Genomic DNA, 13,458 nt, shown 5'->3' on the forward strand with positions numbered 1-13,458 from the left:
AGGAGATGAAAAAGACAGGGTTGATGGGGTGAGATTGACCCCCCCCCCCCCACCCATTTCCCATGTTGCTGAAGATGTTAAAACCCCTTCAGTGACTTATCTGAATCCAGTGCCGATTTCCCCGCCCCGCCCACGCTCCTCCCAATGGCAATGGCAATGGCCGCACGCGGGCATTAGACCTTCGCATAGGAAAGCATTATTCAATGCTTTCCTATGGGGATTTCGGCAACTCTGGAGGTCCTCATGCATAGTGTGAGGATGTCCAGCGTCATTTAAAACACTTTTCGTGTTCTAAGAACACAGAGGTCCCTCTAGTGGCTCTCTAATAGACAGCCACTAGAGGAGGACTTAACCCTGTAAGGTAATTATTTCAGTTTATAAAAACTGCAATAATTACACTTGCAGGGTTATGGGTAGTGGTAGTTGGCACCCAGACCACTCCAATGGGCAGAAGTAGTCTGAGCGCCTGGAGTGTCCCTTTAAAGTGACAGTGTGAGTGTGGGTGAGTTGGGGGGTCAGTGTAGCAAAGTTGGTGATAAGTGAGGCATGGTTCGAGGAAAGAGTGTTACAGGAAAAGGAAGGTAAGTGTGACAGATCGGCGATTTCATCAATCTCGCCACTGGGTTTTGGAGAGGACTAATGGCCAGCCTTTTGCCCAAAGACTATGGGCCCTGCAAAAAGACATGCTGAAAAGTCTATTTGGGCTTATTGGATTTTAAAACACTTTGTCTGCCCATTTAAATCCATGGGAAAATGTGCCTCTTCCCCTCCCCCTTTTTCCTGTCCTATTGTTCTCCAGCAGGGCGTTGTCACAGGGACACTGCCAGACCAGTTGAAACTGGCTGCTTTGTCCCGCAGCACAGTCTATATCTGTGGAACTATTTTGGGCATCAAAGCCATGCTTGCGGTCAGTCAAATACGACTTTCAGGAATTTCCTGAACCCCTGCTCTGATCTGGGTGATTTGTGGATATGTTGCTCACCCACATCAGGGCTATCTAGGGATGTATAATGGGGATATGTGGTATTTTGGGGTGTTTTCTGTGTTTTGTGAAAAATTTGTGTTTTCTGCCTGTGGGTAATTGAGTTAGTTCATTGTGTTTGCTAATTGTATCAAAGGCAGAGGGGAGGGTTTGTGTACATTATCTGGGAGTGTCTATCTGTATAAACCTGGTTTGATTGGCTTTGTAACTTTGTATCCTGTGTTCAACAAGGTCCACGTGGGTGGTAACCTTGCGGGAAAAAACTGTATATAAGACAATAAACCCTCAGAGTTTTACGCTGAACAGCCTCGTCTCATGTGTGGAGGAAAAGGCTGCATCTACACTGGGGATTGTTATATGCTGTATTCTCCCCTGGCAATAATCAAAGGGATTTTTACGATGACGGTCCTGAACCGTCATCGGTCGCGAAGGGGTTAAAGTATATTTGGCATTCACTTATTTGTGTATTTTTTTTTTTTTAATTCTTTATTTTTGTTGCGCAGGTGGGTACATAAACATTGACATTCGCCACAAAAGCATACACGTGTCTATCATATGTCATAACAATGGCTTAGATACTTGCGCTTTTTGGTTTTTAAGAACAGGCTTTTGGTAAGCGCGGCACCAGCATACATATAGGTAGATACATATTGGCTTAGCTTTGGCGTGAGTGTGCGCACAGTTTTAAACGTAAATTAGCTTAATGATATCAGGCTGTACATGAATAATCAATGATTGCGTTGCTATATGTTGCTGCAGAATAGTAAGTGCCTTAGTACACATGTCGGTTGGAGAGACAAGGCAGCAGTTTGAGAGCTATCTGACATGTTGACTATGACATAAATAAGTAAGCGAGATAACGAGGCAAGGTAAGGTTGTCGTTTGGTAGCCGCTGGATGGTTAGGTTTACGGCAGACGGTGGGTGAATCTCCTGAGCCTGATGCCCAGCAGTGTGAAGTAACATGTCACATAATGCATTTCTAGAGTGGCTGATTTTGAGATTATTGTCGGTTTCAGTAGGTCACTGGGGATAGGGACAGTCATATAGTGTGGGGTTGCTCATGTGTGCTCGTTTTGGTTGTCCAATGTTGTCATCCGCGTGAAGACCTCTGACTAGTCCGCTAGTGTGGTTCTGTGAGAGTCAGTCATGCTGGTGAGGGTGGTTGCTGTGTAGAACTGGCTATGTTAGTGAGTGTAAGTCGTTGCAGTCTGGGGCTTCAAATAATGTATGGTATATACACTTTAAGTCCTACACATGGGAAAAATAGGGTAAACAATACTGTACAAAAATTAGGCAAAAGGCAAATGAAAGTGATCGAATGGCAAACAAATGGCATACACAAGGCATACCACAGTACATGTGAGGTCTCACTGTTGCGACCTTTGTGTAAGAGCCCACAGGAGAGATCATGTTAAGTCACCTCGTCAGCCTATTCCCGCTGTCGGAAAGTGGCTGTGTCCCTCTGGCTGGTCGTGGGGTGCAGGTCACTGTGCAAGCTTGGGTGCAGGCCGCTGTGCAAGCTTGGGTGCAGGCGGCTGTGCAGGCTTGGGTGCAGGCCGCTGTGCAGGCTTGAGTGCAGGCCGCTGTGCAGGCTTGAGTGCAGGCCGTTGTGCAGGCTTGAGTGCAGGCCGCTGTGCAGGCTTGGGTGCAGGCCGCTGTGCAGGCTTGGGTGCAGGCCACTGTGCCGGCTTGGGTGCAGGCCGCTGTGCAGGCTTGAGTGCAGGCCGCTGTGCAGGCGTGAGTGCAGGCCGTTGTGCAGGCTTGAGTGCAGGCCACTGTGCAGGCTTAAGTGCAGGCCGCTGTGCAGGCTTGGGTGCAGGCCGCTGTGCAGGCCGCTGTGCAGGCTTGAGTGCAGGCCGCTGTGCAGGCTTAAGTGCAGGCCGCTGTGCAGGCTTGGGTGCAGGCTGCTGTGCAGGCTTGGGTGCAGGCCGCTGTGCAGGCTTGGGTGCAGGCCTCTGTGTAGAGCGTTGAGCAGGCTTTGGTGCAGACCTCTGTGTGGGTTTTAGTGCAGGCCTGTGACTCTGTGCAGGTGTTGCGGTGGACTGTCGGGAATCGTCTATCCCCATATGTTTCTGTGTCCGTGCTGCAAGCTTGGCCCAGAACCGTGCCCAGAAGCGCTCAAAGGCCTGTGCGATTTGATCCTCGTGGGTGGCCACCACCCCGTGTGTCCTCACGGCCGCCATCTTTGCCGTGTGAAGTGTCAGGCGCTCGGTGCCTCTTACCTCCTCGCCCCTGGCCGACTGGGGGCCGATAGCAGGAGGGGACCGGGATAACCCCCTCCGGTCCCACGAGGGGGGGGAATGAGGGTTTCGTGGCAGATTTCCAGCCGTTTCCGGCGGCAGGAGAGCGGCCGCCATGCTGGGACGTCTCGCCAGGGTGTCGGGCGTACACCGGAGCAATAGTCGCTTGGAGGGTATCGTTGAATGAGTCCCGGTGTCCTCCTTCGTCTGGTAGCCCTTATCCGCCACTCGGTTGCCATTTCCGTCGCGTATTGTCGTTTTTTTATTGTTCCTGGCCGGAGCTGTTGAGGCTAACGTCCTCTCGGCTCCACGGTCAGGCCCCGCCCCCACTTATTTGTGTATTTGACCATTTATTTAACTTGTTATGCTTTTATTATCTTTATCAATTTTATTCTGTTACTGACACACCTATTCCTTGGAGTATCCACCCTACATCTATACTCTGATGAGGATAACTGTATATAACTGTGTATATTGGACTGTATTATTGGCGCAGCCTATTTTGTCTTGTATCATGTTGTTTTCTCTTTAGTAAGGGGTTGAGGGTATCCCTTAGTGTTTGCAGCCTTTTCTTTGGGATCTTACAGTTGTTCATATAGCATTTATCCTATCATTTGGTTTTGAACCCCAACACTGTCACAATGCCCCCCACACTGTCACATTGCCTCCACATACTGTCACCATGCAGACACTGCTCCTCGCACTGTCACAATGCCCCCACATGCTGTCACCATGCACAAACTGCCCCCACACACTGTCACACTGCCCTCACACTTACACCATGCACAAACTGCCCCCCCACACTGTCACACTTACTCCCACGCCATCACATTGTCACCATGTACACAATGTCCCCTCACACTGTAATCATGCACACCCTGCCACCCCATACTGCCCCCTTACTGTCACCCTATCACACACTGTCACCAGACATGTCACCCCTACACATGCTGTCACCCCATCTTCACCCAGCCACACTCACATTAACCCCTCCTAATACTGTCGCTCATACCACACTTACCATGTCCTTGATCTGCCACACTCACCCTATCATATTAACCTGCCTGATCCTGAAATACTCATATTCTCTCACACTTTCACACACATCTACAACCTGTCACACTCATTCTCTATCACTGTCACTCATCCCTATTTATCCTGCCACACTCACCTTATCACATTAACCCCTCCAATCCTGACATGCTTACCTCTCCTCACCTTTTTCTCAATTACGATACATAATTTTACAGATGGTCAAACCCACCAAGAGTGGTGTTTCAAGAGTCACAATGTTAAAGCAACGTGAATTGTATTGTATATATGAATTACAGATCCTAAGCGTCTTAATGAGGAGAAGGGTTTGTCGCCCTTTTTATAGTTAAGGTATCATAGTAGATTCTGCCTGCATATGGTCTGTATCTTTAATTGATTTATTTATTTATTTATTTTAAATAAATCTTTATTTGATTTTCAACTATAGCAAATATATAATATACAAATCAATTCCATACAGCGTACACAATAAATAACATACAAAATACAAAAGACATTCTAACAAAAAACATCTTACAAAAATTTGTGGGAAAAGTACAGGACTGGAGCATGACTCTTTATCTAGTATCTTATATCCATTTATAAATGTTATAACTCTAGAGTGTGTAAATTGCTCAGATTTCTATACATGTCCTTATTAGATGTAAACATGTTTGACCCAGCAAGTACTTCATGTTGTCTTTCCTCCAATACAAGCCCATTTTGTTAGATATCTGTAACATTAGCTGATTTTCCCACTGATTACAGTCAATTGCAGTTGAAGTTCTCCAATTTCTAGCAATCAGGATCTTTAATGCCACAAAAGAGTGTGTAGTTAAAAAAAATACTGAGTAGAGGACAGTTCTGGCCAGTTCAAATGCAATAAAGCAGAAACTGGGGAATGCTCTATTTTGATTTTGTCCCAGACATGTAACCTTCTGAATATCACATCCCACAATTTGCTAATTGTTTTGAATATGTTTATTAGAGTCGCAAAGAAGCGTAGGCAGACTTTTTTTGAACTGCTAAAAATAACATTTGGTTGCCTGTGCAGAGGCATATAAATCAGATGAGACAAGCAATAAAGTTAAGTAAATTGGTTGTACATAGACTTTGCAAGATTTGGTATAACAAGGGCATTTAACAGGCATAATAACGCATGGTGCAGGCTGTTTAGTCATCTGAGCCATTCCTATGTCTAACTTCGGATAAAACCTAAAAAACTATAGCCATAGGACTGCCAAAAGGGAAGCTTAATTACGATTAAAAGTTGTGCACGTTATATGCGGGTGCTAAGTATGAAATTGTGAATAAGTGCAGTACTTTTTGAACGGAGCTTGACTCCTGAGCACTGTGGGTGCGAGCGGCAGGTGTCTGCCTGTCTCCCGATGAGGCGATATATAGCGATATGGCGTATGTTGTGGCAGAGGGTGTTGTATTTTGCAATTTAATAAGGGTTGTCAGCTGAAAACAGCAGGACCACGTGGGGTGTCGTTCTGTAGTGTCCCTACCAAAACTACATTCTGGTCCTATTGCTACATCAAGTGCACACGTCTTTATACAATACATCATGAAGCAGGGGTTTAGGCATAGCTAGCAGCCCTATAGTTGCGTCTAATGCGTTGTGAACCAGGCATGCAGTAAGGATGGATGCACACAGAACAAAGAAAAAATAGATTAACGATAATAACTGTAACAGTAAAGGAGCCAGGCTGGTCTTAATATCTGTCCGATGAGGGCCTCCCGTGGCACGGCCGCTGTGCATCTCCTGAGATGCCGAGTCTCCATCCGTCTTCCCCGAAACGACCCCAGCCCGTCACACGGGCCCCCTGCGGTGCTGTGGGCACTCGGTGGCATAGGCAGTCCACTTGACCCCCACACCTAGAGTCCGCGGGCCGCCCGCTCCCTGCACCTCCCCAACACCACCCAGGGAAGCGAGTGTCCCAATGTCTCTCCTGGCGCCGGCCACATACTTGGAGCCGGTGCACGCCGCCCCCGGCCACCGGTCCGCCGGGAGGGACACGCAGACCCGCCCCACAGGGCTCCCAGCATCAGGGACAAGGCTCTCCAGGGACCTCCCAGACCCAGATGCCTGGGCACTCACTTTTCTGATGGGCAGATAGTCATCACGAGGGATCCATCTGGTGCTCAGCAATGCCAAAGTCCGCACCACCAACCTCTGTAGTAGTGCAGGTGTCCATATCTGCCGGCAGGCTGTCCTCCACACAGCCGTTGCTCTACTCCACACCCTTCCTAGGTGCTTCCTCTTGAAGGCGGACAGCTTCCACCTTACCAGCTCCCACATCTGCTGGCTCGCTGACTGTTCTGTATGCAGCCGTTGCCAGTATAGGCGTCCAGCACGCTACCGAGGTAAGAGCACCCGTCACGGCAAGAGCAGTCGCCATGTGGCCGGGATAACCCCCACCGGCCAGGGGGGGGCAGGGCCGCGCCCCGGGCCGGGAGTTGCTCCTTGTCAGAATGCTCCTCTCTTGTGGCTGCTTCTGCCCGGGTGTCTCGGCTCAGCGCTTCCCTGCGGCACAGGTATTGGCCGCATGCGGTCGGGTTCTCAGCCGTTGGTAGGCCGAGGATGGCCGTCTCCTCTCACCTGACAGGCGAGGAGTTTCATGCGGGTAGCGGGTGAAAGCTTGGGTCATTCTCCATGCACTGGTGTCGGAGGATATGTCTTTCAAGCCGTCAGGAACAGTATTTTGTGCTGTTTTCACGGGCTCACAACCGGAGTTTAAGCTGATGGCCTCCAGTCGGCCCGGCCCCGCCCCCCCAATTTGCTAATTGTATTACAGTTCCACCAGATGTGCAAATAACTCCCTACTCCATGTCCACATCTCCAGCAAATATCAGAATCATTGGCATTTATTTTTTTCAGTCTAGTTGGTACCAAATACCATCTATAACAAACCTTAAAATGTGTCCCAAACAAAGTTATATGATGTATATTCTTTTTAACTCGTAATAGTATATCGCCCCAGGCGGCTCTATCTATTGTTATATTACATTCTTTTTCCCATTTCTTAATTTGCTTTGACACAATTTCTTTCGGGATTGATCTTATTAATGCAAAGCATTTGGACATAATCTTCAGGGGCTTCTCAGTACCAAAGATCTGTTTTATATACCCTGAGCTTAGAGTACTCCCCTCATCAAGATATCTTGAAAGCATTGATTTTACTCTCAGATATTGGAAAGTTTCATCTACAGGTAGACCATATTCTAGCGATAGTGTGACTACATTTTTAATTTTTCCTCCCATTAATAAGTCATCTACCCAAGTAATATTACAATCCCTCCAAGTGTCTAATTTTAGATCCAGTAAGGCCTCCAAAGCATCTAACTCCATAAATCACTTAAATGGTTCCTAAAACGATTAATTTGTTCCTTATCCTAAACCAAGAGGAAATTTTATGAGATAGAACCGTATTTCTGATTTTGTTCCCATTATTTTTACTTTGCCAGATGTACTTGGCTAGGTCTTTCTTATCTAATGACTGGGTTTCTAAGGTATACCATGCTGTTTTTTCCATATCTTTTTTTATTAACAATTGAGTATGATATATTACACTAGCTTCATAATGCTTTATTATGCTTGGGAAATTCACACCTCCTTGAATTACGGGAATTAGATAATTGATCTAATTTAATACGAGGCTTTTTCCCTTTCCAGACAAAGTTTCTAAATGATCTGTGTATGATCTCTAACCAAGAATTCGGAATTTTTAACGGGATCATCCTGAAAAAATACGTCTATCTCAGAACTATATAGGCATTTAAAATATTAATTCTGCCTTACCAGCTGGAAAACAAGGGGTTCCAAATTTTTAAGGTCTGCACTGTAGATTTTTTTATTTTATTTTTTATAGATTGAAGCTACAGAGATCGCTTGGATAATGGAGTCGTTGGTGTTGGAGGAACTTGAGACATTGAGTGGAATGTCTTACTCAGGTCATGATCTACTGTTATTTATGGATGGATGAGTCATAAATAAAAAAATTGGATCATGTGTTGTGTATATATGAGTTTGGTTTATGTATTATTATTATTATTATTATTATTATTAATGATTTAGTTATATATGCTCTGTGGATATACTTGTGGTTAGTAACTCTTTAAAAATAGGGCATATTGAGAGATATGGTTCCCAGGACAAATAGAGCGTATGCCATTTATTGTCCCCTATCGGTATAGGAACATTTAGCCACTATGTTGTCATTTGGGCAAACATAGGTTTTTTTCTTTATAGGAACATTTAGTCGTTATGTTGTCATTTGAGTAATAGGCTAATTATATATATATATATATATATATATATATATATATATATATATATAAATATTTATATATATATAATTATTATAGGCTAATTATTATTTACTTTTTATTTTCTATTTTTTATATATAAGTTTGTAAGATCTTTTTCTAATATAATACTTAACTGGTACAATATGTATTTAAGTTATCTGTTTGTTACATGATAAATGCATTATGATGGTTTGCATTTTTTTTTTTTAAATGACATGTCTTATAATGAAATGATTATGCTAAATAATTCTTTTGTAATGCTGTAATATCATTTGTATGTTATCCTATCGAAATGCGATCAGTTCATGACACTGGGTGTTTAAATAGATATATTTACTTTTTCACATTACTTGAGTGATTCTGGTTTCTCTCTTTTGGTGTGTGTTGTTTTTATGGTGGTTAATATAGTATTATTATGACACTCTAATTGTATGTTGTATTAGCCTTTTTGATCTATTTATCCCTGCATATTCATACTACTAATCATTTTCTTATGAATGTATTGCTAATGTTGTCACGGGTGGCGGTACATAGACAGTCACCCCTAAAAGTCATTCATCATACACACAGTCATGAAACAAACCTTTGCCATAAACATAATGCACAAACGCCACAGGTAGTCCCCATACATACAACACACCGTAGACAACTACCCCAAACACATACGGTCCCAGAATCAAACATACAAATGCTCACAGAGACATACATTCACATACAAGGATACTCACTGTCAAACACACAAACTGAGGCACATACACAGGTAGACAATGCCAGATACACTCAGAAATACACACAGCCAGATCCACATTGTGACTGTATTTGTCAATGTGTGTGACTCTGTGCATCAGTGTGCTTGTGTATGTACATGTATCAGTGTGTATATGTATCTGTGTATTAGTGTATGTGTGTGCATGTATTAGCGTGTGTGCCTATGGCTGCAATGTGTGGGTGGTATGGTACAAACAATGCAAAGGTAAAGTGGCAACATATACAGTGCCTTGCAAAAGTATTCACCCCCCTTGACGTTTTTCTTGTTTTGTTCCCCCAAACCTGGAATTAACATAGATTGTTTGAGGATTTGCATCATTTAATTTACAGAACATGCTCACAACTATTGTGAAGCAAGCAACAAATAGGACAAAATAACAGAAAAAGTCAATGTGCAAAACTATTCACCCCCCTAAAGTCAATACTTTGTAGAGCCACCTTTTGTGGCAATCACAGCTCCAAGTCGCTTTGGATAAGTCTATGAGCTTGCCACATATTACCACTGGGATTTTTGCCCATTCCTTCTTGCAAAACAGCTCCAGCTCCTTCAAGTTGGAGGGTTTGCGCTTGTAAACAGCAATCTTTAAGTCTGACCACAGATTTTCTATTGGATTGAGGTCTGGGCTTTGGCTAGGCCATTCCAACACATTTACATGTTTCCCCTTAAACCACTCAAGTGTTGCTTTAGCAGTGTGTTTGGGGTCATTGTTCTGCTGGAAGGTGAACCTCTGTCCCAGCCTCAAATCACGCTCAGAGTGTTACAGCTTTTGCTCATGAATATCCCTGTATTTAGCACCATCCATCTTTCCCTCAACTCTGACCAGTTTCCCAGTCCCGGCTGCTGAAAAACATCCCCACAGCATGATGCTGCCATGTTCTTTGGGTGATGTGATGTGTTGGGTTTGCGCCAGACATAGCGTTTTCTTTGATGGCTGAAAAGTTCGATTTTAGTCTCATCAGACCAGAGCACCTTCCTCCATACATTTTGGGAGTCTACCACATGCCTTTTTGCAAACTCAAAACGTGCCATTTTGTTTTTTGCTGAAAGTAATGGCTTTCTTCTGGCCACTCTGCCATAAAGCCCAACCCTATGGAGCATACGGCTTATTGTCGTCCTATGTACAGATACTCCAGTCTCTGCTGTGGAACTCTGCAGCTCCTCCAGGGTTACCTTAGGTCTCTGTGCTGCCTCTCTGATAAATGCCCTCCTTGCCCGGTCCATTAGTTTTGGTGGGCGGCCGTCTCTTGGCAATTTTGCTGTTGTGCCATGTTCTTTCCATTTGGTTATGATAGATTTGATGGTGCTCCTGGGGAACATCAAAGATTTTGATATTTTTTTATAACCTAACCCTGACTTGTACTTCTCAACAACATTGTCCCTTACTTGTTTGGAGAGTTCCTTGGTCTTCATGGCAGTGTTTGGTTAGTGGTGCCTCTTGCTTAGGTGTTGCAGCCTCTGGGGCCTTTCAATAAAGGTGTGTATATGTAATGACAGATCATGTGACACTTGAATTGCACACAGGTGGACATCATTTCACTAATTATGTGACTTCTGAAGGTAATTGGTTGCACCAGAATTTTGTATGGGCTTCATACGCACATGCCAATTTTCTGTTTTCTATTTCTTAAAAATTGTTTTATGTTTTATGTTTTAAGTCTAAGCCGCCACTGCTGATTATGGCACTGCCCAGATGAAGTGATTTGGGCAAATTTAGTATTTCCTTAATGGGTGGACACACTGCCAACAGACAAAAATATAATTTAAGTATATGTTAAACTAGAATTAGTAAAATTAGACAATGCAGTTGTCTATGATGATATAGATTACAGCATCATGTGTGCTAACAGCATGAATACAAAATAATGAAAGCAAACTTTGGAGACCTGATAAAAACAATATATTCAAAATACTAATGAAAATGATCTAATAACAATAAACAATATTTATAGAAATATCTGTATTCTTTTTTGTATATAGTTTTAACTTATATGGCTCATTCAAATATGACACTAAAAAACATTGTTTAACTATTATATTCCTTTGCAAACACGCACAACTAAGCCCCAATTAAAACTCTCACGACTCCTGAGTGGCAGCAATGGCTACAGCATACATCAGCCCAAAGACATAGAATTTAGTATGTGCTTATTATATTCCTTTGTCTGACATTCAAAATAATTACTTGAAACAAAAAGATGCTTAGAATTCCCAACAAAAAAATAATTAAAAGGACCTGATATACTAAATTAACTTAGACTATGTTTACAAATAACTCAAAAATGCTGCTTTAGGATTTGCAGATTGCTGAGAAAGATATTATGAGAAGAGGTTATACAATTTTGTGATAAAGTAGCCATTGTTTTTTATTAAATGGTGGCATCAGTGCCTTTTCTTGGGATAAGGTTAAATGGTTTAAAATTGCTTCAGATATACATGATCATCATGCTATTTGGAGAACAAAATGTGATCACGTCAAGTCCCTTTTGGGAGTATTCATATGACTTATTAATATTATGTTACTAACTTTTACAGATTACTCACAGACATATTAGAGAGACCATGCAAACATTTTTGAAGGTCAGTTTATTATATATGTAAATAACATATGCAAATCCACAGCATAATATTCCTTAGGATATTTAAAGTACTTAATGTGTTCTTTATTCTTAGACGAGAAGAGGAATTACACAGTTATACAAACATTATTTTGTATTAACACCATGGGCATATTCTACTTTTCTTTAGGTTTATTCCTATCTCTAGCATGTAAGTAAATGCACAGATAAGAATAGAACTCTTCCACACTCTGCGTGTTGTGTGTAATGCAATTTCCTCTTGTTTTCAGATGTTCGATCTCAGATTTCTGTTTCACTCTCAGTCCCTGAGATTGTGAGACCATCAGAATCAGTCATGCTGGTCTGTAAAGTCACTGGTGCTCCAATCACTGATGGCAGTAAGATCCATGCTGTGAACTTTGTAAAGCAACTTCTAGATGGCAGTCTGGTGTTCCTGGCTCATCTTAATTATGCTCAGGGCACAGCATACAACCCCACATTACAGAGCAGACTCACCCTGTCCAGAGACACCGCCAAAAATGAGGTATTTCTGCAAATAAGAGAAATGAAACCAGAAGACAAAGCAGTATATTACTGTGCAGGGCAAAGTACACAGTGTGCAAGAGGAAGCAAAGACCAGGCGTAAAACTGCAATAAAATACAAACAAAAATATAAGCAAACCAGCTGATAATGTCTGAAGGATAAAACAATGTTATGTACTCTTATATCTCTTAATAACTCAACAACTTTTACATTTCTCATTGGTGCAAAATATAGAGTCTCCTAATAAAAGACCATAGTACACATTGTTATATGCACAGCATTATATTATAGGAATTCCTTAAAGAAACCATAGGTACATTTTATCTCATTATCACATATAGATTTTCTTTAATACCAGTAGAGTTTTTACTAAAATAATGCTACCCAACTTTTTCCAGCAACAGTGTCGCTATGTTAGGGACATTCTTTTACAGTTTCAGATTAGCATTTTGGAGATCTTTGCTAGGCCTGCAATTAGAGAAGGTGTATCTATAATGTAAATAATGTAGATTTGTATAATCATAAAGACGATTCCCATGGCTTACATTACCATGGAGAGATTGTCGTGGAAATGTCCTGGCAGAATCCAATTTAGATTATTTGAGCGCTCGGAGAGATAGAAAATGCACAGATACAGCTTGTTTGTGAATCAATATGTCTCTGATTTATTGCCAAAAAGCTAGTTGCATTTATACAATTAGTTACGTGAAGAATTAACTGTGTACACGCAAGAAACAAAAAAAAATATGGTTAAATAGTCACATATCTATCAAGGGGCAGCTGTGTCCTTTTATGAAAGGGAGGCTAGGTAAGAAAAAAGGGATGAAGGCAGGAAGGCAGGAAGGAAGAGAGAGTGCAGGGTGCTTATCTGATTGTACTTTTCACAAGCACAAGTTTTAAGTAAAAAATTGCCAGTTTGCTAAAATAAGACAAAGTAGTCTTATAAATGGGATAGAAAAAAGGTTTGTCAGCAGTTTCAAGCATAATGCAAAAGGTAAGGCAAAGTTAATCTAAAACAGGG

The 13,458-nt window shown here is 42.5% G+C and overlaps 1 gene segment (V, D, J or C); it reads left to right on the forward strand.

The window, feature by feature from the left end:
* The first annotated feature begins 546 nt into the window (after positions 1-546).
* On the forward strand, positions 547-12,539 carry LOC134612154 (immunoglobulin heavy variable 4-39-like). The segment is given in 5 exon segments: positions 547-581; positions 6,529-6,625; positions 8,131-8,212; positions 12,009-12,104; positions 12,184-12,539. Coding segments are annotated over 5 exon segments (666 nt in total).
* Positions 12,540-13,458: the final 919 nt, after the last annotated feature.

This window comes from Pelobates fuscus, chromosome 5 (genome assembly GCF_036172605.1).
Source record: "Pelobates fuscus isolate aPelFus1 chromosome 5, aPelFus1.pri, whole genome shotgun sequence".
Classification (NCBI taxonomy): domain Eukaryota; kingdom Metazoa; phylum Chordata; class Amphibia; order Anura; family Pelobatidae; genus Pelobates; species Pelobates fuscus.